The 23,440-nt window shown below is 39.7% G+C and overlaps 1 protein-coding gene and 6 non-coding genes across 7 annotated transcripts in view; all 7 read left to right on the plus strand.

Annotated features, from left to right (window-relative positions):
- The window catches only part of LOC131962793 (N-chimaerin), a 30,690-nt gene extending 23,755 nt beyond the window's left edge, over positions 1-6,935 (plus strand). Inside the window, exons 12-15 of the mRNA XM_059327871.1 lie at positions 895-972; positions 1,078-1,215; positions 2,726-2,831; positions 3,555-6,935. Coding sequence (XP_059183854.1) covers positions 895-972; positions 1,078-1,215; positions 2,726-2,831; positions 3,555-3,726 — 494 coding nt within the window. The 3' untranslated portion in view covers positions 3,727-6,935. The remainder of the gene's footprint in view (positions 1-894; positions 973-1,077; positions 1,216-2,725; positions 2,832-3,554) is intronic.
- Positions 6,936-11,630: 4,695 nt separating this feature from the next.
- On the plus strand, positions 11,631-11,703 carry trnam-cau (transfer RNA methionine (anticodon CAU)). The gene has a single exon. It is a non-coding gene; the product is annotated as a tRNA-Met (tRNA).
- Positions 11,704-12,032: 329 nt separating this feature from the next.
- Positions 12,033-12,105, plus strand: trnak-cuu (transfer RNA lysine (anticodon CUU)). Its single transcript has one exon. It is a non-coding gene; the product is annotated as a tRNA-Lys (tRNA).
- Positions 12,106-12,262: 157 nt separating this feature from the next.
- trnag-gcc (transfer RNA glycine (anticodon GCC)) lies at positions 12,263-12,333 on the plus strand. Its single transcript has one exon. It is a non-coding gene; the product is annotated as a tRNA-Gly (tRNA).
- A 995-nt stretch (positions 12,334-13,328) lies between these two features.
- On the plus strand, positions 13,329-13,492 carry LOC131967582 (U1 spliceosomal RNA). The gene has a single exon (XR_009393724.1). It is a non-coding gene; the product is annotated as a U1 spliceosomal RNA (small nuclear RNA).
- A 6,975-nt stretch (positions 13,493-20,467) lies between these two features.
- Positions 20,468-20,631, plus strand: LOC131967583 (U1 spliceosomal RNA). Its single transcript, XR_009393725.1, has one exon. It is a non-coding gene; the product is annotated as a U1 spliceosomal RNA (small nuclear RNA).
- Positions 20,632-21,826: 1,195 nt separating this feature from the next.
- On the plus strand, positions 21,827-21,990 carry LOC131967585 (U1 spliceosomal RNA). Its single transcript, XR_009393727.1, has one exon. It is a non-coding gene; the product is annotated as a U1 spliceosomal RNA (small nuclear RNA).
- Positions 21,991-23,440: the final 1,450 nt, after the last annotated feature.

Raw genomic sequence — 23,440 nt, forward strand, 5'->3', positions numbered from 1 at the left:
TATGATGATGCAAAGTTTGATTTGTTTAACAAATGCATTTATTAAAGAATACTTACCGTTAATATATATTATTATTCATTATACTTACATTGTAAGCCAATTTCAGAAAGGAAATCTGATAAAATAAAGAATAAAAATTAAATAACTAGCTAAATAAAGAGCAGTATAAGTCAATTGCTGAACATTTAAATAAATATAAAATAAAAATAAATAGCTACATGATAGAGCTACATGATACTGGGGGAAAATAACATTGCAGTATTTTTCTTATCTGTGATATATATTGCGTTGTGATATATTTTCTTAACATGTCAAATCTTTGTGGTCTTCCTCAAGGTCTTGGTGTCTTAATGCGATATTTTGATGAATTTTTTTGACCATTTTTTATCAATTTGTGAGAGGTCAAACATTTTTAAATTTAGCACCAAATATGTGTAAAGAAAATGGTATCAAAAAGTACATATTTGCAAAATTACAACTTATGAGACATAATTGGTGTAAATGGCCTTCATACACTCATATCATAATATTTCATACACTCTCCACTTTGAACATTTGAATAGGTGCCCAGGTAGCATACCTGACTGCCACCCTGTGGTGGGTCTCCAGGGGGTAACTGATTAATCATTTATCCTTAACATGTAATAAATTAAAAATCAATGCTAGTCATGTGTCCTTGATTGTCTACTTTTATCAGATCAACAGTCCAGAACCAAAAATATTCAATTTATAATCATAGAAGACAAAGAAAATCATGAATCCTTGTTATTTGAGAAACTGGAATCAGTGAATTTTGACATTTCCAATTGAAATGTGTTTAATCGCAACAATTTATGTTCACTTGATTCATCAAATAAATGGCGGCACCCCTTCCACTCTCTTTGTCTCTGTCAGGTCTCCAGTCAGAGGGTTTGTACAGAATATCTGGCTTCAGTGAGCTGATTGAAGACGTCAAGCTGGCCTTTGACAGAGGTGAGCGTCCTGTTTTCTACTTAAATCCAGGAGCCTGATATATCTTTTGCTGCTCATTGTCTGGATCATTTGGTTGAGTGACGTATCAACTGATTTACTCCACAGATGGAGAAAAGGCAGACATTTCCTCAAACGCTTACGAGGACCTCAACATCATCACCGGAGCCCTCAAGCTCTACTTCAGAGAGCTGCCTATTCCTCTCATCTCATATGATGCCTACCCACGCTTCATAGAAACAGCAAGTAAGGCTTCACGCTATATGTACCTTATTACATAAGAGGCAGGGATGAATGGGAGGCACTTGGCAACATGGACAAAGTGTCCTGCGTATGCTGCAAATCAGACAAAGATGTGGGTGCAATGTACTTTTGTGGAAGCCCATTTCCGCCAACGTGATGTGGGAAAAAACCTGTCAGTAATTATAGTGAGAAGCTGAATTGTAACTTGGAATCCACCAATGGCTGTGTCATTATGGAACACAGTCATTTGCATGAGAACATTGTTTTTTTTTATTTTGAACACCATTTAAAGCAATGACAGGAAGCTTTTAGTGTGTCACTTAACGCAGAAGTAAGTTAACGTTTTACCGCCATGGTGTCCAACCCCTCTCATGAGGATTTTGATGAGTTAGCTTTTTGCTTCTGTCGGCTGCATTAACGCTTCAAACATAATAAAAGTGGTGTTCATTTGTGAAGCCACAGAGCTTTTCTGCAATGATCCAAAATCCAATGCAAAAATCCCGTAAGAGAATTCTCAATAGGCCCCATGGTGATGCTACTTTGTGTTGGCCTACAAAAATATGTAATTTCGTTTGCTCTCTATAGGTTTAAAAAAGTTTTCTTCTCCTGTTTTTGTCACTAGTTAACTAGTAGCTTATTATCTCATCAGAGCCAGCCTTTCTCTGTGATAAAACCTGTAGGGGCAGTGCGTATTCCTCAAAATGCCTGTACCATTTCAAGAAATACTGGCGTTCTTACAAGACGCTCACGTGTGCAGTCCTCTGAATTTTCAGCATAAATTGGCCCAAGTACTGACTGCACTCCTTGAAGAAATATGGTCTATTTTTATTCTAATGATATGTCAAACTGAATCAACAGGGAAAAGTTTCTCACTTTTTTAAGATACTAAGTCCTATTTGCACGGTTCGTACGGGTGTTTGAAATCAAGCACTTTTTAAACCTTGAAAATACAACATTTAAATTCAAGTATTTTCAAGGTTTAAAAAGTGCTTGGATTTTGGATAAAGTGCTTGTAAATGCTTGAAATTCTTACTGTATTTCTCTTGTATCTGACTATATCCATCTATAGACTATAGATAATCACATGTTCAATGTAAAAAATAATGAGTAGCATATCTGAAATGAAGACCGTTCCTCCTAAAAGTGTAATACCATCGCTGTTGGTGTGGTTAAGTGAAATCTCCCCCTTTTAGTATGTAAGTACTCATCTAAAACATGCAATTTACAACAGGTGTAAGATACTGGAAAAGCTTGAAAATTGACCTCAAAAGTCCTTGAAAAATGCTTGAATTTGACCACTGAAAAAGTGTACGAACCCTGTATTTGGAGGAAGTTTCTCAATGTAATGACTTGCAGGACTTTTCTTTTAATCATCTTCAAGGTATATTCTTTTTTTTTGCCTTTATTGGCGGCTTCCACAAGATAGTAAGTTGTTGCTTTCACATGAGATAGCCTTCGATTAGAGCTCCTGAAACACCTTTTTTATCTTCATTTTTGCGTTTGTGCATTGCAGAGATTGCAGACCCGGAGAAACGTTTGGAGTCGCTCCACGAGGCCTTGAAGCTGCTGCCGCCAGCTCACTGCGAGACGCTGCGATACCTCATGGCTCACCTCAAGAGGTCTGAACACACAAGTCGTTTACGTTTCAGTACAACAAGATAGATAGATAGATTACTTTATTCATCCCCGAAGGGAAATTCGGTTGTCACAGCAGTCCGGTATTCAAGTACAATAAAATACAATAGAATAAAATACTGAGGTAGCATAAATAAAAACAACAATAGAAAAAAAAACACAGAATAGAACAAGGACACTTTTAAGTTAAGAAAGAACATCAATTGGTAGGTTGGCAAGATGATGGTAATAATTAAACTGGTGATATGATGGCAACAATGCTATAGTGACTAGACGGTATATAATAATAATAGTACAGTATATAATATATATAATATAATATGTAATAATAGATAATAAACAATATAAAAATAAAATGAAAAATATAAATAAAGTAATTACAAGTAAAATAATATAATATATAATAATAATATTATATAATAATAATAATAAATAGGGCCGGTAAGGCCGGTATAATAATAATAGTAGTATATTACAGTATATAGTAATAATAGTAATGGCAGCAACAGCATATATAATAATAATAATAGTAATAATATTAACAACATAGCAAAGTGTCGTGCATAGACTTAGTGCATAGATTTTAGTGCATTTCAGTAATGTTGGTTCTGGCAGAGGTAGATGAATTACTTGATCTAAAAATATTTCAAGTTTTTAGTCAGTATTCTGTTTCCATGACACATACTATCCGTCCTGCTTCTTTTCAGAGTGACTGAGTACGAGAAGGAGAACCTCATGACCAGCGAGAACCTGGGTATTGTCTTCGGCCCCACACTGATGAGGGCCCCCGGGCTGGACGCGATGACGGCGCTTAACGACATCCGATACCAGAGACTCGTGGTGGAAATGCTCATTACCAACGAAGACGTGTTGTTCTAAGATAAGGGGGGAGGGAAACGACTCTTCCAGCGAGGAGAGGAACGGACAGATTGCAGTCCCTCCTGTGAAAAGATGGAGGAAAGGGTGACTTTTTACAAGACGATGAAGAAGAAACACACAAAACGGAAACAAGGACTATTTTTTGTGAGGAGTCGATAGACGGAAAATGAAGGAAGAGGAGGAGAAGTAGATTGAAGGATGCAGTGTTTCCCTACATTTTAAACTCAAACAACAGGCCTGAATCAAAATATACAATTTCACAGCCTTACTGGATAGAATTAAAATGTTATGACCTTTTTTGAAAAGCTGGGAGAAAAGTTAGAATTCTCTATCGTAAGGAGAAATTGTCTGTGTAGGAGAAACACTGTGATCTATCTTTATGTTGATAACTTTCTTAACTGATTGCCTTGACAGTTTTTAGTTTTCCTCTTTACCAGACGTATTTTAGGTCCTACTGAAAATAATCTGGGACCTCGAAAATCCATCAAAGAGTCCAAAATGAGCCAAAAGCTAAAGAAAGTGTCATTTAATGGTTCGAGTGATTTCTAATCAACTTTTTCCTCAAACTCTGGTAGTATGAGATTAGCTTGCTTTGTTTTCCGCCGTGTCAGCATGTCCCTTTAATCCTCCTCAAGACAAGAAGAAGCTCTGACTTCATAACAGTAGACAGCAGGATGAATGAATGAATGGAAAAGGGAACCACTCACCCATAATGCGCACTCATTCATCTGAATGGAATCGGGATGTCACCATACCAGGAATTTAGTCATTGACTCCAATGCAAGTGAAGTTCCACCATTGTCAATACCCAATTCGATACTACTGTAAAACATTCTTCCTGACCACTAGAGGTCGCTGTCATCCAGATATTTCATCTCAGGAGGAATTTATAGAACCTCGGGGTTCATTCTGTAGTTTAGAGCTTTAGGTATCGACATGGTAATGAACTATCAGTTGTCGTGGCAACCCCAGAATGGAACTTAAGTGACTTGGACCTACTGTGTTTTCATTCCTCTTTTAAAGCTCTTTACAGCTTCCTCTTCGATGAAATTCAGTTTTTCCCAATGTGAGGAAAAAAGAAAAAGCCAGTAAGTCAATACTGTAGGAAGGTTTCTCATTATATTGATTTAGTGTTGCAACTTAATGACCTAGTATCATAAAAAAATAAGAATGACTTGGTTATCTCAAAATAATGACCTAATATTAATCTTAAAACAATGACTTAGTACAACAAAAAAATTGAAAAATTGTTCAAAATAATGACTCTGAATAATTCCTTCATGGTCTCAGAATGACTTAGTGTCTTTAAAAAAAATCTTATCTCTAAATAATGAGTTAATAATAACCTCAAAATGATGACTCAGTATCTCAAAATAATGACTGTGTTATTCCTGAAGGATTGCTTAATAATCTCAAAATTACTTTCTTTAAAAAAAGTACTTATCTCTAAATAATGCTTTATTAATAATCTCCTAATGATGACTCAGTATCTAGAAATAACGACAGATTTTCTCAAAATGATACTTTGCATTTCAAAATAAAGAGAAACTCTTAAAATGGTAACTTGGTATTAAAAACACTTAGTCAATGTTATGAGATATTATGTAATTATTTCAAAATAAATGTCATTATTTTGAGATTCATCTTTTAAAACTTAACGTTTCTCATTCTAATGACTAATAGGATCTTTTTCCCCTCACATTGGCCAATCTGATAAGAGAAAAATGGGTTTCCACACTTCATTTTTAAGTCACAGAAAAATTCAGACTTAACATATTTTGTCTTTATTACAAGCTTTTGTTCAAGATCTGTTGTTGTATAGTTTCAATCCAGTTAATAGAGCTTTACACAAACTTCTTTTTCTCACCGTACCTAGAGCAATCCTTTATTTCCTCACTTCTCCAACTCCTTGTTTCGCCTCTGAAGGTGAAAAATGGCCGGTAAAAATGTAACATCATGTAGCCCTTGTAAGAGGGAAAATTTCCTAAAAATATAGCTCTTTTCTAGTTATTCTATCAGAGTTTTGAATGGGATTATTGTCTCCACACAACACTAATTCTTTGGCAGAGAGGAACACATCGTAATTGACTTGAAACATAGATATGTGAAACAGTGCTTTATGTTTTTGCTTTGCTCCGGGTTGTATAGTGATTAAGCAGTGTTAACAAGCAGATTTTGCGCTTGAATTAGTAATTGAAATTCCTAATTGCTTTCACCAGAGTGAAATAATAATTTTCAAGGCCTGTCAAATTTATTGGTCAGAGTGGGATCATTCAGACTTAAGTACTGAGATGGGGTTTGGGCACCACATTATTTGAAATGTTAATATGATCCTAACAAAAACTCATAATGTTAATTAATCTGTATCCATGTTTGCAATTAAAGTAGTATTAACGCTTCCCTCTCTGTGGTGACAGTAAGGCGATATTGTGACTTGTTTGCAAAGATGATTAAAACTGTGAAATTATGAGAAATAATATTGCTTACATGTAAGTTAAGGCCAGTTTGGATATTTTTTATTTAATCATTTTTTACAGGCAGAGAAAACCAGATAAATACAAGTTATTGTAATCAAAGTTTCCTCCAGATATGTGAAGATGAACAGGCTAAACATTGCAAAGCTGTAATGTCTTGACCTACTCTGATGTGATGAAAGCAGTATTAATTTGTCGGATGATGTTTCTAATCATCTGTAAGATGAAGGAGTATTTTTGCCATGATTTTTTATTTTTTAACTAGTGCCATTTGAAAAGGGTGGAGGTGTAAAAAAGCAAGCCTTCTGCATGCTACCCCCCACCTTAGCTAACACACTCAACCCCCTTTTCATTCATTTCTACCCCCATTTTTGTCGGGGGTCACTGATTACGTATTCGACAACCCACCAGATGCCAGGACCCATTTCATAATGCAAAGACAGTGAGGGTTGTAAAAAATTAATAACTGGGTGCAAAGTGGATGTAACCTAAAATAACATCAGCATTTTTTTTCTAACAAAACTAGATTTTGCTTCTTTATTTTAACTATTTTGTTGTACTAACTACCATCAGCCTAACCCAATAACAACATGTGAGCCTTCAGTGATCTGTGACACTTTTTTTTCCTGCATCATGAAATGTCATTTTCTTATTATAATTATTATTGTCATTGCTGTAAAGTATTTTCTATATGGTTTATGCATGGTGAAATTAAATTATTAAATATGGCTCTCAGTTGGTGCACGTCTGACTTTTTTCAGAACTGATTCTCATGCCATCACTCCAGATTGGTTACATATGAATATTGATCACTATCCATTGGGTGTATTACTTTTCCCATTTTTTTTTTCTTTTTGAAGATTTGTTGTATTTGTAAAATGGACATGTGGAAATAAATAGTGTTTTAAAGTAAACTCCCAATTGTTAGAGTAAAACTCCTTTTCCATCATAAATGCTCCATCATATCTTAGTTTATTTTCATCAAATTTAAAGTTAAACTTGTAGTCAAAGGGTAGAGAAAGACAACTCAGTTGCATCATTGTCCACTGGATCTTGTTTATGATGGTGATATTAACTTTAAAATGTATTTTTTCATTCTAAGAGGGGATACAAATTTACTTTGGAATGGTAAAAGAAATAGGTATATTACAGTGGATTTATATATATTATATTAATTTGGGGGTATGTTATTATGTTAGGCTTTCAGAAAATAGAGCTTGCAATTGTAATAATTTGTCATATTTTTGATGATATTTTGTGTTAATAATCCTAATCTGCAAAGTAACTACCAAAAATAAAAAATAAAAAAGTACTATAATGTTGGTTTCTAATATTTTATGAAGGAAGATTTGCACATAAGACCTTTTTTTTGTCTTTATTGACAATTAAGGAACATTACAATCATGAGGTCAGACAAAAAGGGATTACAAGAAACAAATGTCATGAGATAGAACTGATCAGGAGAAATAGTAGTAAAAAATAATAATAATAATAATGAAAATAAAGAAAAATAGGTACATAAATTGGTCACGCAGAGAATACAAAGTACAAAAAGTCTGTGCATTCACTGAGAATGATAAAAAATAATAATTTATTAAAAATTAAGGTTATACATTCATCAGGCTGTCATAATATTGAAGAAATAGTTCTTTTTTTTGTCTTGTACAATTTTGAAAGACTTAAGAAGATAGTTGAATTGAAGTAGAAACACCTTAAACTTTGGCTTAGCTTTGAGAAATCTGTGTTTGTGTATAAAGAACTTACAAGAGAGAATTAAGTAATTGGTTACAAATTCAACAGATTTGTTACAATGAGTAAAATAACAAAGAACATATTTTTTGGTGAATAGTTATGAGAAGAAAATTAAATTATACTATTTATGACAAAAAAAATCACAAATGTGCTCAATGAACTGTTTCGGACCTGGAAAATGTAAAACATAGGTTGCAATTATAAACATATAAAGGAAAAATTCAAATACAATAAAACTAAAAACAAAAAATACAGAGTAAAATAACAAAGAACATCTTTTTTGGTGAATAGTTATGAGACACTAAGAAAGTTAGATAATTGAATTATCAAGTCCATCCAAAATTCCTGCCCATTACATTTGCACATCAGACCTTGGTGCAGCACTTTAGCTTGCTATGATGCAGTCGTTAACGCAGTTAAACTGTTGCACACTTGCGCCCACCTGGCCGTCACGTGACATCGGCTCATGTTTGGCCTTCTCTGATTGGCTGCTGCTTAATTGAAGAGCGCCTCGAGGTCTGGAGTCACTTCACTTCTCAGACAACCACGCCACAGTTTTAACGCTTATTCTATATTTTCAAAGAAAGCTTTATGTTTCATAGTAGACACTGTCGGCATTATGAGTAAATTCTGGTGAAGAAGGAGGACCTGCAGAAGACATTTATAAACATGGAGAACCGGGACTTAAGAGTTGCTTTGCCGGAGTTTGTCGAAGACGGTTTAAGGACAACGCAGAAAAAATATGTTCAATCCCGCGACATCTTTTGCGGAAAGTGGGTGAGTTAACCTTCATTTTAACCTTACAACGCGACACTCATTTTGCTTTGGGAATTTTGTGGTATTTGCCGTGTAAAAGTCCGTCTAACATCGCTAGGTACGTTTTGTGCGGTATCTAGCGGTCGAGCAGCTAGTAGTTAAAAGGCTAGTGAATAATTTGCAGACTGGTCGCCCAAGCTGACATATTAATTATATAGGTACATAGGTTTTATCATTAGCCCTATTTTCTCCCATTTTTCGAGACTGGCTATCTGGTATACCGTGCAAATGCCCGGTGGGCCGATGATGTATACATATTTTTAATTTTTAATTTGTATTTTCGTTTACTTATTCCCCAATTGCCAATAAAACAGTAGAGCGAGGGCCGAGGTGTCTTTGCCCTTTCTGCTGTCGATCAAAACAGGTAGAGGGCGGGCCACGAGCCGAGGGCGCCTCCTCTTTGGGCCTATCAGCTGTCAATCAATCAGTCACGGCACAGACAAAATAAATGAAACGCACAGGAGTTGCAGGAAAATTATTAGAAAAACAAACGACAGGAAAATGCTGCCAGAAGCGCTAAGCTAACTGAAATGTTAAATGGAGCAGCAGCTGAAAGTGACTTAGCATCTGTAGCAACACTGGCGGCAGGTTATGACGGAGGTTATGACGGAGGAGGCCTTTAGGTAAGTAGAGACATGAGTAGAGAGAGGTGGATAGAGATGGCAGTACGCTGCAACATGCGGTAAGACGTGATAAACTGTTCTCTGTCTGGCTCAAATATCATGAAGTTATGTTAATAATTTTATTTTGTTAGCTTGCTAACTTTTTGAACACAGCATGTGTAGTTTGCTTGTTACGTGTGTCGTGTGTCTTGTTTACGAAACGTACTGGGTGCGCGCGCAGCCACGGGGCAAATCATTATTAACCCTCTGGGGTCTGATATACCGCATAATATTTACTATACTCATGTTTGGTATTTGGTATTTTCTCAGCACAACTTCAACATGATCTGACTATTCTTTTTTTTTTTTTTTTTAACTTTTACCTACTTTATTAACATATCAAGCCCAAAAATACACAAACATCTGGAAATATGAAATTAAATTATACTATTTATGACAATAAAAACCACAAATATGCTCAATGAACTGTTTCGGACCTGGAAAATGTAAAACATAGGTTGCAATTATAAACATATAAAGGAAAAATTCAAATACAATAAAACTAAAAACAAAAAATACCATAAAACATGTTTATTTATAGGAACAGTGTTAGATGATTAGACCCCTTTTTCCCATTTTTACCGAATGCCATGCCTGCCTCGTCCCATCCTACTTTTACACTTGAATAAATATTTTTGCATTATCAAATTAAAACAATCATATCTTTGGACGCACCAAAAGGATTCCTTTTGGATATGTTAACATTTGTTTCCTGGACATTCATAGAATATACTTTACATTGAGCAATGGGGTTTCCACTGTACTGTTAATTTGTGTTATTCCATATTTTTCTGCAGGCCCATGGGCTTGCTTTGTTTTGCTGCTTGTTATTGTGTTTATTTTTATACATTTAAGAGTGGAAGTTATCCATTCTGACTTCCTGTATTTTGATTGACACTCTGTGGATATGGTGCAATATGGTTAGTATGTCTACATGGTTAGGAGAGCATTCAGATAGTTATTGATAACTTGTCTAAGGAAAAAATCATATAAATGATTGTGTGTTGTTTGATTGTCATGTGGACAATGATGTATCAATGCATTTGCAGTGGAGCTGTTCAAGTTTTATTTAAAACTGAAATTAGTTCCATCTAATCTGTGTGGCTGTTATAAAGAAGCAAATAATCTCTTGTGACTGTTAATAATTACTCCCCACACAGAGTTCAAGTTAATTGCCGAAAAAAAACGAACTATATTTCCCAGGCAGCCATTCCAGTTGTTTATATGTTAATGTCATTGCAGTGTTTTGTTAACAGATCCTGGGAGTCTATTTTATTTGTTTTGGTTGTAGTTTATTAATTCATGTTTTATTTATCTAGGATATTTTTTTACTTTTTCTCCACATTTCCATTCCAATGTTTAATATTCTCAAGATTTAAAAATGTATTGCTGTGGAAAAGGATGCACTTATTATGCTCTAATATAGTTAAAAAACTAAATCAACATCGATGCAACGACACTACCAATTATTGTGATAGTTTCTGGGAAAATATATCGTCCTAATAAATGTGTTATCATGACAGGCCTAAACACAATGGCTCTTTGGTATTGGACAGCTATACAAGTAAACTGTTGGTGAGGAAGAGAAGAATCTTAGTTGTTTTGTGGTGTAAAAAACACATTGCATTCTCCCAGTATGTCTACATGGTTAGGAGAGCACTCAGATAGTTTGTGTGTCATCAGTTGTAGTGGGCCAGTCAGGGCAAAGATGCCATGGATTATTTATTTTGTCCCAGTCCAGCCCTGTTTACATCCATGAAAGTACATTCACTTGACCTATCTGTTTAAATTTCAGCTGGTTCAAAAGGTTGTGATGTGGCAGAATATTGATCAGTATTAATTTTGTTTTTTACTTTCTGTTTAAATTGTGTTAGATTTTTGGAAGATCTGTGTTATTTGTAACACAGGCATGTGGAAATATAGTGTTGTGAAGTACACCACCCAATTGGCCGTATAGATGTAGTACCCCAATACAGCCACCAGATGGCGACAAACACCACTAAGTCTTGCATGATGTCAAACGACCCAAAGGAAAATTAGTTAATAATAATAGTGAATAAGGGTGATTTATGCTTGTAAGGCCATTGATCGTCAATGAATCTGCCTAAAGCAGATTTTTAAGGCAAGCAAACTTAGTTTTGTAATGTCAGCTGTATCTGTTGTCCTGTTTTTAAAGCCTTCCTTTCTTGTAGTGTTCGAAGCCTCGTTGGCGCAGTAGGCAGCGCGTCAGTCTCATAATCTGAAGGTCGTGAGTTCGAGCCTCACACGGGGCACATGTTTTGTTACAGAATTAAACAGTGATGACATATGGTGTGAGCAAGGTGTATACCTCTATTCTCACACTACTCTATTGTATAATGTTACACTGTTATCAAAATGTGTCTGTTGTAGCTGTATTACTACACACAAACACTGAGTATGACTATTTGGGTACATTTTTTATTATTTAGCTACCACTTACTCTATCTGTAAGCTATTTTTTTTCTTGAGCTACTGCAATACTACACATTTTCTTTAAATGTGTAGTATATGCATTTGCTTTCAAACACATAGACATCCCTAAGAAACTGTTAAAAATTCAAGGTTTTTCATCTTACACCATGCCCGGCTAGCTCAGTCGGTAGAGCATGAGACTCTTAATCTCAGGGTCGTGGGTTCGAGCCCCACGTTGGGCGCAAACACTTTTTTCATCTGTGGTACACTGCTGCAGCTTTTTGCGATGAAATCTTGCTATATGAGACGTAAGTTGTTAACTGAACACCATATGTGACGTCTGTGTCTGTTGACTGACATCTATTTTAAAAAAGTAGGCGGGTCTTTCTTCTCGTGTGAGCATTGGTGGTTCAGTGGTAGAATTCTCGCCTGCCACGCGGGAGGCCCGGGTTCGATTCCCGGCCAATGCAACACTATCTTTTGTTCTCTCATCAGGGTGTTAAATGCTTTCTCAGACAAGGAAACAACTCAAAATGCTTTTGAGTCATACACTTAAAAACAATGTCAACTGGAGGGTAAGGCAATTTATTACTTAATAACTGCTGTTGAGAAGCTAAGAGCATAGTTTTGAACAATCAATAATAGGAGGTGCCACCCAAACATTATCTGTCTCCCTTATGAGATGATTTTACTATTATGTGTTTTAATTGTTCTATATTGTCTATAATTCTAGTTTTAAGAGCAGGAGGCTGCGAGGTGTTACGGGCAAGTTACTGTGTTCATTACACCGTCATTTTGTAATCAACTCAGTTCAGTCTGATTATTAGATAGCTATTCTTTTCCAGTCTGCTTTCTGCTGACAAATCAAAAGAAAAACAAATCATTTGTAAATGTTTTTACTTAATTGTTTTTTCTACATTATTTACTTCTGCTACTAGTTAGATACTGAGTAGAAAACACTGCGGATCAACATGTTTAAGAGAAAGCATTGATTACTCTCCAGACCAATAGGTGGCAGTAGCAGGAATATCGGTTTCCCTCCAAATGAACAAAGAACCAGGAAGTGGTGGTATGGTGAGCTGAGAAACAGAAGTGAGCTGTTGTTCTGAATTTCAAATTCAGATCAAACTACTTTTGGTTGCAGTATGACTTAGCTTTGTCTCATTTCAACTTGCTGCTGAGCTGTTACTCATTTGTTTGAGTCAAATAGTCAAAGCTGCTGGTTTAGGGTTGGCTTTTAATATGCAAACACAGCAATGCATGATGGGAAAACCATCATTTCTCAAGTAAAAATGTAAATAATTGTATCAGTCTTGGTTCAAAAGTGTTTTCTTCTGTCGTCAGCTCCTGTAGATTATCAGAGCATTTAAAGTGTCTGGTTTTGGTGATTCTATATTGTGAGCAGCACCATCAGTCAGCACTGTATGTGTGTGAATGTGGTGCCCGTCTCTGATCTGTACAACTCATACTTACCTGGCAGGGGAGATACCATGATCAAGAAGGTGGTTCACCCAGGGCGAGGCTTAACCATTGCACTCCGGTTGAGCTGACCTCTGCGAATTCCCCAAATGTGGGAATCTCGACTGCATAATTTCTGGTAGTGGGGGACTGCGTTCGCGCTCTCCCCTGATAACTTGTCTAATGAAAAGATCAGATAGATGACTGTATGTGAGCTTGATTGTCATGTGGATTATTATAAGGTCTGTGTATCAATGCATTTGCAGTACACCGCTGTGGAGCTGTTCAAGTTTTATTTAAAACTGAGATTAGTTCCATGTCATCTGCGTGTCTTTTATAAAGAAACAAATACCTATCGTTTGATATATAAAAATGGACACGATAGTATTTTTTCTGGACTCATACATTTTCGTTTACATGCGTGACTTTTTGTGCTTTTTTGTGTTGTGTTTAAAGTAATGCTGTAAATATTTGACAGGCAGTACGAATTGCCGGAAAAAAATATATTTCCCAAGCAGCCATTCAAGCTGTTTATGTTATTTTAATAATAAAATAATATAATACACAATGATTATCTCATTGCAATGTTTTGTTAACAGAGCCTGAGAGTCTGTTTTATTTGTTTTGCTTGTAGTTTGTTTAATTATGTTTTATTTATCTAGGATCTATTCGTATTTCTTTTCCACATATCCATTCCAATGTTTAATATTCTCGAGATTTAAAAATTAATTGCTCTGGTAAAGGATGCAGTTATTATAAAATCGTTATAAAACTCAATCAACATTGATACGATACTATCGTTTATTGTGATAGTTTCTGGGAAAATATAACGTCCTAATAAATGTGTTATCATGACAGGCCTAAACACAATGGCTCTTTGGTGTTATAGATAGATAGATGGATAGTATACTTTATTTATACCAAGCTGGGAAATTACAGTGTAGCAGCAGCATTACACACAGAGACGATGACAACACAATTAAATAAAAAGAACAACCTAGGCATACTATAAGCAATAAAATATAAAAAATACAATAAAATGTAATGTAAAGATAAAGTGTCTAAAGAGAGTATGTATTAAGGAGTAGAATTCCAGTGCAGAATAAATATGAATATGCAGTATATAAATGTTGGTGCCGTGAAACAAATAAGGTGCAATGAACAGTGTGCACAAAAAACACAAAGTGCATAACGATGGTATGTAATGAACCAGACTATTTGTTATTGTACAGTGTGATGGCATGTGGCAGGAAAGATTTTTGTATCTGTCCCTTTGACAGCGGAGCTGGAGCAGCCTGTGAGAGAAGGTGCTCCGCTGTCTTTCTACTGTGTGATGGAGAGGGTGCTGATCATTGTCCATGAGGGACAGCAGTTTGTTCAGTGTTCTCCTCTCCACCACAGTCCCAAAAGTCTCCAGCCTGAGACCAAGTACAGAGCCAGCCTTCTTGATAATTTTATCAAGTCTGTTGGTGTCGCTGGCTCTGATGCTGCTGCCCCAACACACAGCAGCAAAGAAAATGGCGCTGGCAACAACAGACTGGTAAAAGATCTCCGTCATCTTGCTGCACACATTGAAGGATCTCAGCTTCCTCAGGAAATAGAGTCTGCTCATCCCCTTCTTGTACAAAGCCTCTGTGTTAGATTTCCAGTCCAGTCTGTTGCCGATCACCACTCCGAGGTATTTATAGTCCTCCACCTCCTCCACCACCTCCCCCCTGATCTGAAGTGGCTGTGGAAGCATCTTCTTCCTCCTAAAGTCGATCACCATCTCTCTGATCTTGTTGACGTTCAGCTTCAGGTGATTCTGTTCGGACCACTCTACAAATCTGTCCACCAGTGTCCTGTACTCACCCTCCTCTCCCTCTCTTATACACCCGACAACAGCTGAGTCGTCAGAAAACTTCTGCAGGTGACATAACTCAGGGTTGTACTGAAAATCAGTGGTGTATAAGCTGAAGAGGAAGGGAGAAAGCACAGTTCCCTGCGGAGCTCCTGTATCACTGACCACCACATCAGACAGGACACTGCCCAGACGGACAAACTGTGGCCTGCCTGTCAAGTAGTCAGTAATCCAGGAGATCCTTGAGTCGTCGACACCCACCCTGATTGACTTGCAAGATGGCGCCGCCTATGGCTGCTATAGTGTTACACTGTGTCGTGTTTTGTTTACTGTGTACTTTTTCTGTGTCAAGTCGGTTAACTTACACAACCGAGGAACTTATGCACTTTAAGGGCTCTGTCCCTCCTGATGATTGCCTTAAATTACTCACCCGCTCTACGGACGTTTTGGATATACTTGTAAGGGGGACTTCGTTCTTTGCCTGCGCCGTGAGATGGATCAGAAGACAGCGGGGAAGGAGAGCTGGTTCTCTGGTCCGCCTGCGCCGGAGGGGAACGCGGCCACCGCTTCCGGGTATTTTCCTTGCTAATGTGAACTCTATTTGCAATAAAATGGACGAACTTCGGTGCCTTGTAGCAAGGAACAAGGACTTTCACTCCTCTGCTGCCTTTGCCTTTGTGGAAACCCACCTGTCGCCATCTGTTCCCAACAGAGCTGTAGAACTGGAAGGTTTCTCCTCGTTCCGGGCGGACAGGGACTTTGAGGCAGTGAATAAGTCGCGTGGAGGGGGGCTTTTGCTCCTTGTGAACGATCGCTGGAGTTCCGACGTCAAAGTTATTTATCAACACTGCTCCTCTGAAATTGAATCCCTCTTCATCCTCTGTTACCCATTCTATTCCCCCCGTGAGTACAGTTCATTCATTCTAGTGTGTGTTTACATCCCGCCTTCTGCTGACGTCACAACAGCTGTAGACACACTGGCCGAGCAGATCATGAGCGTGGAACGCCGGCACCCTGATAGCCTTGTTATTGTTGTGGGTGACTTCAACAGGGCTAATCTGAGCCGGACGCTCCCCAGATATAAACAACAAGTAACATGTCCCACCCGGGGAGCAAACACCCTTGATCACTGCTACTGCACAATCCGTCAGGCCTACCACTCCGTCTGCCGTGCTGCACTGGGCAACAGTGACCATGATCTCATTCACCTGATCCCCTGCTACAGGCGAAAACTGAAACTCTCCAAGCCTGTGATAAGCCGGTTCAGAGGGTGGTCCAGTGAAGCATGTGAGCGACTCCAAGCCTGGCTGGAGAAAGCAGGCTGTGACCAGAACTTCGAGTGGGCGGGGCCAGTGGCTGGCAACAACTTGGATGAGTACACAGACACTGTGGCTTCGTTCATCGGCTTCTGGCAGGAGGCATGTGTCCCCCTCCGCTCCAGGAAGTCTTATAACAACGACAAGCCCTGGTTCTCACCCCAGCTCAAGCGACTAAGGGGAGAGAAAGAGGCAGCCAGGCACAGTGGGGACGGCGATCTGTTCAAGCAGGCCAAGTACAGGTTCACCAAAGCGGTGAAGGAGGCGAAACAACGCTTCGCAGAGAAACTGCAGCTGCAGCTGTCAGACAGGAAACCTGCCTCTGTCTGGAAGGGCCTAAAAAAGATCACAAACTACAGACCCAAATCCCCTCAGGCGCCTGATAGCCTGCCCCTTGCTAATGAGCTCAATGAGTTCTACTGCAGGTTCGAGAAGGTGCCCCCCCCCGGCCCCCCCTCCTGGGTCTTATTCACCGGCCCCTTCTACTCCCCCTCATTGCCATTCCCCCACCTCTCCCCCGCATCCCCCCTCCCTCCCCCCCCCCCCCCTCTGTCACCGAGCGGCAGGTGAGACGGCTGTTCAGGAGTCAGAATCCTCGCAAGGCAGCCCGGACTCTGTCTCTTCATCTGCCCTGAAGCACTGTGCTGACCAGTTGGCTCCAGCGTTTACCTACATCTTTAACACCTCTCGGGAGCTGTGCCGTGTCCCAACATGCTTCAAGGCTTCAGTCATCATCCCCATCCCCAAGACGGCCAAGGCCACAGGCCTTAACGACTACAGACCTGTCGCCCTGACCTCTGTTGTCATGAAGGTGCTGGAGCGTCTTGTCCTGGCCCACCTGAAGTCCATCACTGATCCTGCACTGGATTCCCTGCAGTTTGCATACAGAGCCAATAGGTCCACGGACGATGCTGTGAACATGGCTATGCATTACGTGCTGGAACACCTGGACACTGCAGGGAACTACGCTAGGATTCTGTTTGTGGACTTCAGCTCGGCGTTTAACACCATCATCCCTCCTATCCTGGAGCGCCAGCTCTCCCAGCTGCAGGTACCAGCCCCCACCTGTAGGTGGATAACGGACTTTCTCACCAACAGGTCCCAGCGGGTGAAGCTGGGGAAATGTACATCTAGCCCCAGATCCATCAGCACGGGCTCCCCCCAGGGATGTGTACTGTCCCCCGCCTTATTCTCCCTGTACACCAACAGCTGTACCTCACTCCACCCGTCTGTAAAACTCCTGAAATTTACGGATGACACAACCCTGGTGGGTCTCATCTCCAGGGGGGACGAATCAGCATATAGGAGGGAGATTTCACAGTTACAGTCTTGGTGCAGCCACTACAACCTTGAGCTTAATGCATCAAAGACAGTGGAGATGGTGGTGGACTTCAGGAGGAATCCTACCCTGCCCCCTCCCATCACGCTGGGGGAAACACCGGTGACTTTAGTAGACTCATGCCGCTTTTTAGGTCTGATCATCACCAGGGACCTGAAATGGCAACTAAACACCACAGCTCTTCTGAAGAAGGCCCAGAAACGGATGTACTTCCTCCGGCAGCTAAAGAAATTCAACCTGCCGAGGCCCATCATGACTCAGTTCTACACCACCATCATTGAGTCCATCCTCACACACTCCATAATCACCTGGTTCCCTGCTGCAGCGGCCAAGGACCAGGCCAAGCTGCAGCGGGTGATCAAGTCGGCAGAGAGGGTGATTGGCACTCCCCTGCCCTCTCTCAAGTCCCTCCATGACACCAGGGCACTGAAGAGGGCAAGAAAAATTATGGCTGATCCCACACACCCAGGGAACTACCTGTACTCCACCCTCCCCTCTGGGAAAAGGCTGCGGGTGCTCAGGACCACGAAGACCCGCCACCGCCTCAGCTTCTTCCCCTCAGCCATCAGGCTGATCAATGCGGCTGGTCCTCTACCCCCACCCCACCCCTACCCCTACCCCACTGAATGTCATCTGAGTGTCATTGACCATTGAACTGAACTAGGACTGATGCCCACCCCATTGCACTTTATTATTATTATTATTACTAATACCTCGATCATTACATATGCACTATCTGTCTGTTGTGTCATCACTGTCTTTGTCTAGCTGCACTATATGTTATTTAAAACACACACACTGTAACTACTGAAACAAATTCCAATATGTTTTTTTTTACATAAATGGCAATAAAAGTACCTTGAACCTTGAACCCATCACCCGCAGCTTCTCACCCAATAATGGAGGTTGAATGGTGTTGAAAGCACTGGAGAAATCAAAGAATGTGATCCTCACAGTGCCTGCTCCACCATCCAGATGCATATGGGCTAGTTGCAGCAGGTAGATGACAGCATCATCGACTCCTAAATGGGCCTGGTAGGCAAATTGCAAGGGGTCCAGAAACGTCCTCACCTGTGGCCTCAGCTGGGCCAAGACCAGTCTCTCCATTACCTTCATCACATGAGATGTGAGGGCGACAGGTCTGTAGTCTGCCGGGTCAGATGGTCTCGACTTCTTGGGGACTGGGACCAAGCAGGACGTCTTCCACAGCAGCGGGACTTTCTCCTGACTCGGACTCAGGTTGTACAGGTGTCCTAGTACAGGAGACAGCTGGCTGGCGCAGGTCTTCAGGATCCTGGGTGTGATACCATCAGGACCTGCAGCTTTACGCTGATGTAGTCTTTCCAGCTGCCTCTTTACCTGGCCTGTAGTCACCGCTGAGTGGGGGTTGGTGCAGATCTCATCAGTGTAGGAGGAGAGGGGGGGGGGGGGGGCATATGGAGAGGTGCTGCACTGGAGAATGCTGGGGGGAGGGTAGAGCCATTCGGGACAGTGTGGGTGTGTGGGGGGCAGGCGGTGAGCTAAACCTGTTAAAAAAAGTTGTTAAACTGGTTCGCTTTGCATTTATTGGACAGCTATACAAGTAAACTGTTGGTGAGGAAGAGAAGAATCTTGTTAGCAGATTTTCTACTGAAACAATCAATGTTATAAAAATCTTCAGAAGGTTGAATTAATCTATAGTGTAGTAGAGATAAAATGAAGAAACTCAGTCATGGCTTAAATGTTGAGTATACGATTGAACCCTGCAGTACACTCGGTTCTCCACTAGAGACCACCAAAGCTCTTTTAGTTGTTTTATGGTGTAAAAAACACATTGCATTCTCCCAGAGAACACCAGTCAATTGTTTTTGTTGAATTTGTAACACTATTATGTGTTTTAATTGTTCTATATCGTCTATACTTCTATTTTTAAGAGCAGGAGGCTGCGAGGTGTTACGGGCAAGTTACTGTGTTCATTACACCAGCATTTTGTAATCAACTCAATTCAGTCTGATTATTAGACAGCTATTCTTTTCCAGTCTGATTTCTGCTGACATATCAAAAGAAAGACAAATCATTTGTAAATGTGTGCACTTAATTCTTTGTTTTCTACATTATTTACTTCTGCTACGAGATAGATACAGAGAAGAAAACACTGTGGATCAACATGTTTAAGAGAAAGTATTGATTACTCTCCAGACCAATAGGTGGCAGTAGCAGGAATATCGGTTTCCCTCCAAAAATGAACAAAGAACCAGGAAGTGGTGGTATGGTGAGCTGAGAAACAGAAGTGTGCTGTTGTTCTGTTTTTCTGAATTTCAAATACAGATCAAACTACTTTTGGTTGCAGTATGACTTAGCTTTGTCTCATTTCAACTTGCTGCTGAGCTGTTACTCATTTGTTTGAGTCAAATAGTCAAAGCTGCTGGTTTAGGGTTCGCTTTTAATATGCAAACACAGCAATGCATGATGGGAAAACCATCATTTCTCATGTAAAAATGTAAATAATTGTATCAGTCTTGGTACAAAAGTGTTTTCTTCTGTCGTCAGCTCCTGTAGATTATCAGAGCATTTAAAGTGTCTGGTTTTGGTGATTTCTTTATTGTGAGCAGCACCATCAGTCAGCACTGTATGTGTGTGAATTTGGTGCCCGTCTCTGATCTGTACAACTCATACTTACCTGGCAGGGGAGATACCATGATCAAGAAGGTGGTTCACCCAGGGCGAGGCTTAACCATTGCACTCCGGTTGAGCTGACCTCTGCGAATTCCCCAAATGTGGGAATCTCGACTGCATAATTTCTGGTAGTGGGGGACTGCGTTCGCGCTCTCCCCTGATAACTTGTCTAATGAAAATATCGAATAGATGACTGTATGTGAGCTTAATTGCCATGAGAATATTATAAGTTCTGTGTGACAATGCATTCAGTACACTCCTGTGTTGCTGTTTAAGTTTTATTTAAAACTGAGATTAGTTCCATGTAATCTGCGTGGCTTTTATAAAGAAACAAATACCTATTGTTTGATATATAAAAATGGACACGATAGTATTGTTTCTGGACTCATAAATTTTCGTTTACATGCGTGACTTTTTGTGCTTTTTTGTGTTGTGTTTAAAGTAATGCTGTAAATATTTGACAGGCAGTACGAATTGCCGGAAAAAAAAATAATTTTCCCAAGCAGCCATTCAAGCTGTTTATGTTATTTTAATAATAAAATAATATAATACACAATGATTATCTCATTGCAGTGTTTTGTTAACAGAGCCTGAGAGTCTATTTTATTTGTTTTGGTTGTAGTTTATTTATTTATGTTTTATTTATCTAGGATCTATTAGTATTTCTTTTCCACATTTCCATTCCAATGTTTAATATTCTCGAGATTTAAAAATTCATTGCTCTGGTAAAGGATGCAGTTATTATAATATCGGTATAAAACTCAATCAACATTGATACGATACTATCGTTTATTGTGATAGTTTCTGGGAAAATATAACGTCCTAATAAATGTGTTATCATGACAGGCCTAAACACAATGGCTCTTTGGTGTTATTGGACAGCTATACAAGTAAACTGTTGGTGAGGAAGAAAGGAGTCTTGTTAGCAGATTTTCTACCGAAATAACCTATGTTTTAAAATCTTCACAAGGTTGAATTAATCTATAGTGTAGTAGAGATAACATGAAGAAACTCAGTCATGGCTTAAATGTTGAGTATACGATTGAACCATGCAGTACATTCGGTTCTCCACTAGAGACCAACAGAGCTCTTTTAGTTGTTGCTGCTGGTTTAAGGTTGGCTTTTGAAATGCAAACACAGCAATGCATGATGGGAATATAACCATCATTTTTCAAGTAAAAATGTAAATAATTGTATCAGCCTTGGTACAAAATTGTTTTCTTCTGTCGTCAGCTCCTGTAGATTATCAGAGCATTTAAAGTGTCTGGTTTTGGTGATTTCTATATTGTGAGCAGCACCATCAATCAGCACTGTATGTGTGTGAATGCGGTGCCCGTCTCTGATCTGTACAACTCATACTTACCTGGCAGGGGAGATACCATGATCAAGAAGGTGGTTCACCCAGGGCGAGGCTTAACCATTGCACTCCGGTTGAGCTGACCTCTGCGAATTCCCCAAATGTGGGAATCTCGACTGCACAATTTCTGGTAGTGGGGGACTGCGTTCGCGCTCTCCCCTGATAATTTGTCTAAGGAAAGAATCATAAATGATTGTGTGTTGTTTGATTGTCATGTGGACAATGATGAATCAATGCATTGGTGTGGAGCTGTTCAAGCTTTATTTAAAACTGAAATTAGTTCCATCTAATCTGTGTGGCTGTTATAAAGAAGCAAATAATCTCTTGTGACAGTGTTAATAATTACTCCTCACACAGAGTTCAAGTTAATTGCCGAAAAAACCCCAACTATGTTTCCCAGGTAGCCATTCCAGCTGTTTATGTTATTTTATGTCATTGCAATGTTTTGTTAACAGATCCTGGGAGTCTATTTTGATTGATTTGGTTGTAGTTTATTCATTCATGTTTTATTTATCTAGGATATTTTTGTACTTCTTTTCCACATTTCCATTCCAATGTTTAATATAATAATACGACAACAGCTGAGTCGTCAGAAAACTTCTGCAGGTGACATAACTCAGGGTTGTACTGAAAATCAGTGGTGTATAAGCTGAAGAGGAAGGGAGAAAGCACAGTTCCCTGCGGAGCTCCTGTATCACTGACCACCACATCAGACAGGACACTGCCCAGACGGACAAACTGTGGCCTGCCTGTCAAGTAGTCAGTTATCCAGGAGATCCTTGAGTCGTCAACACCCATCACCCGCAGCTTCTCACCCAATAGTGGAGGTTGAATGGTGTTGAGAGCATTGGAGAAATCAAAGAATGTGATCCTCACAGTGCCTCCTCCACCATCCAGATGCATATGGGCTCGTTGCAGCAGGTATATGACAGCATCATCGACTCCTAAATGGGGCTGGTAGGCAAATTGCAAGGGGTCCAGAAACGTCCTCACCTGTGGCCTCAGCTGGGCCAAGACCAGTCTCTCCATTACCTTCATCACATGAGATATCAGGGCGACAGGTCTGTAGTCTGCCGGGTCAGATGGTCTCGACTTCTTGGGGACTGGGACCAAGCAGGACGTCTTCCACAGCAGCGGGACTTTCTCCTGACTCGGACTCAGGTTGTACAGGTGTCCTAGTACAGGAGACAGCTGGCTGGCGCAGGTCTTCAGGATCCTGGGTGTGATACCATCAGGACCTGCAGCTTTACGCTGATGTAGTCTATCTAGCTGCCTCTTTACCTGGCCTGTAGTCACCGCTGAGTGGGGGTTGGTGCAGATCTTATCAGTGTAGGAGGAGGGGGGGGAGAAGGGGGGGCAGATGGAGAGGTGCTGCACTGGAGAATGCTGGGGGGAGGGTACATTACATTACATGTCATTTAGCAGACGCTTTTGTCCAAAGCGACTTACAATAAGTGCATTCAACCTGATGGTACTAGACATAGACCACAGGAATCAAGTAAGTACATAACTTTAAGAGCTAACTGTCATTGCTACAGGAGTGCTATATGTTAAAGAAGAAAAGAATAGAAAAGAAGAAGAAGAAGAAGAGCAATTTTTTTTTTTTTTTTTT

This window comes from Centropristis striata, chromosome 24, assembly GCF_030273125.1.
Source record: "Centropristis striata isolate RG_2023a ecotype Rhode Island chromosome 24, C.striata_1.0, whole genome shotgun sequence".
Classification (NCBI taxonomy): Eukaryota; Metazoa; Chordata; class Actinopteri; order Perciformes; family Serranidae; genus Centropristis; species Centropristis striata.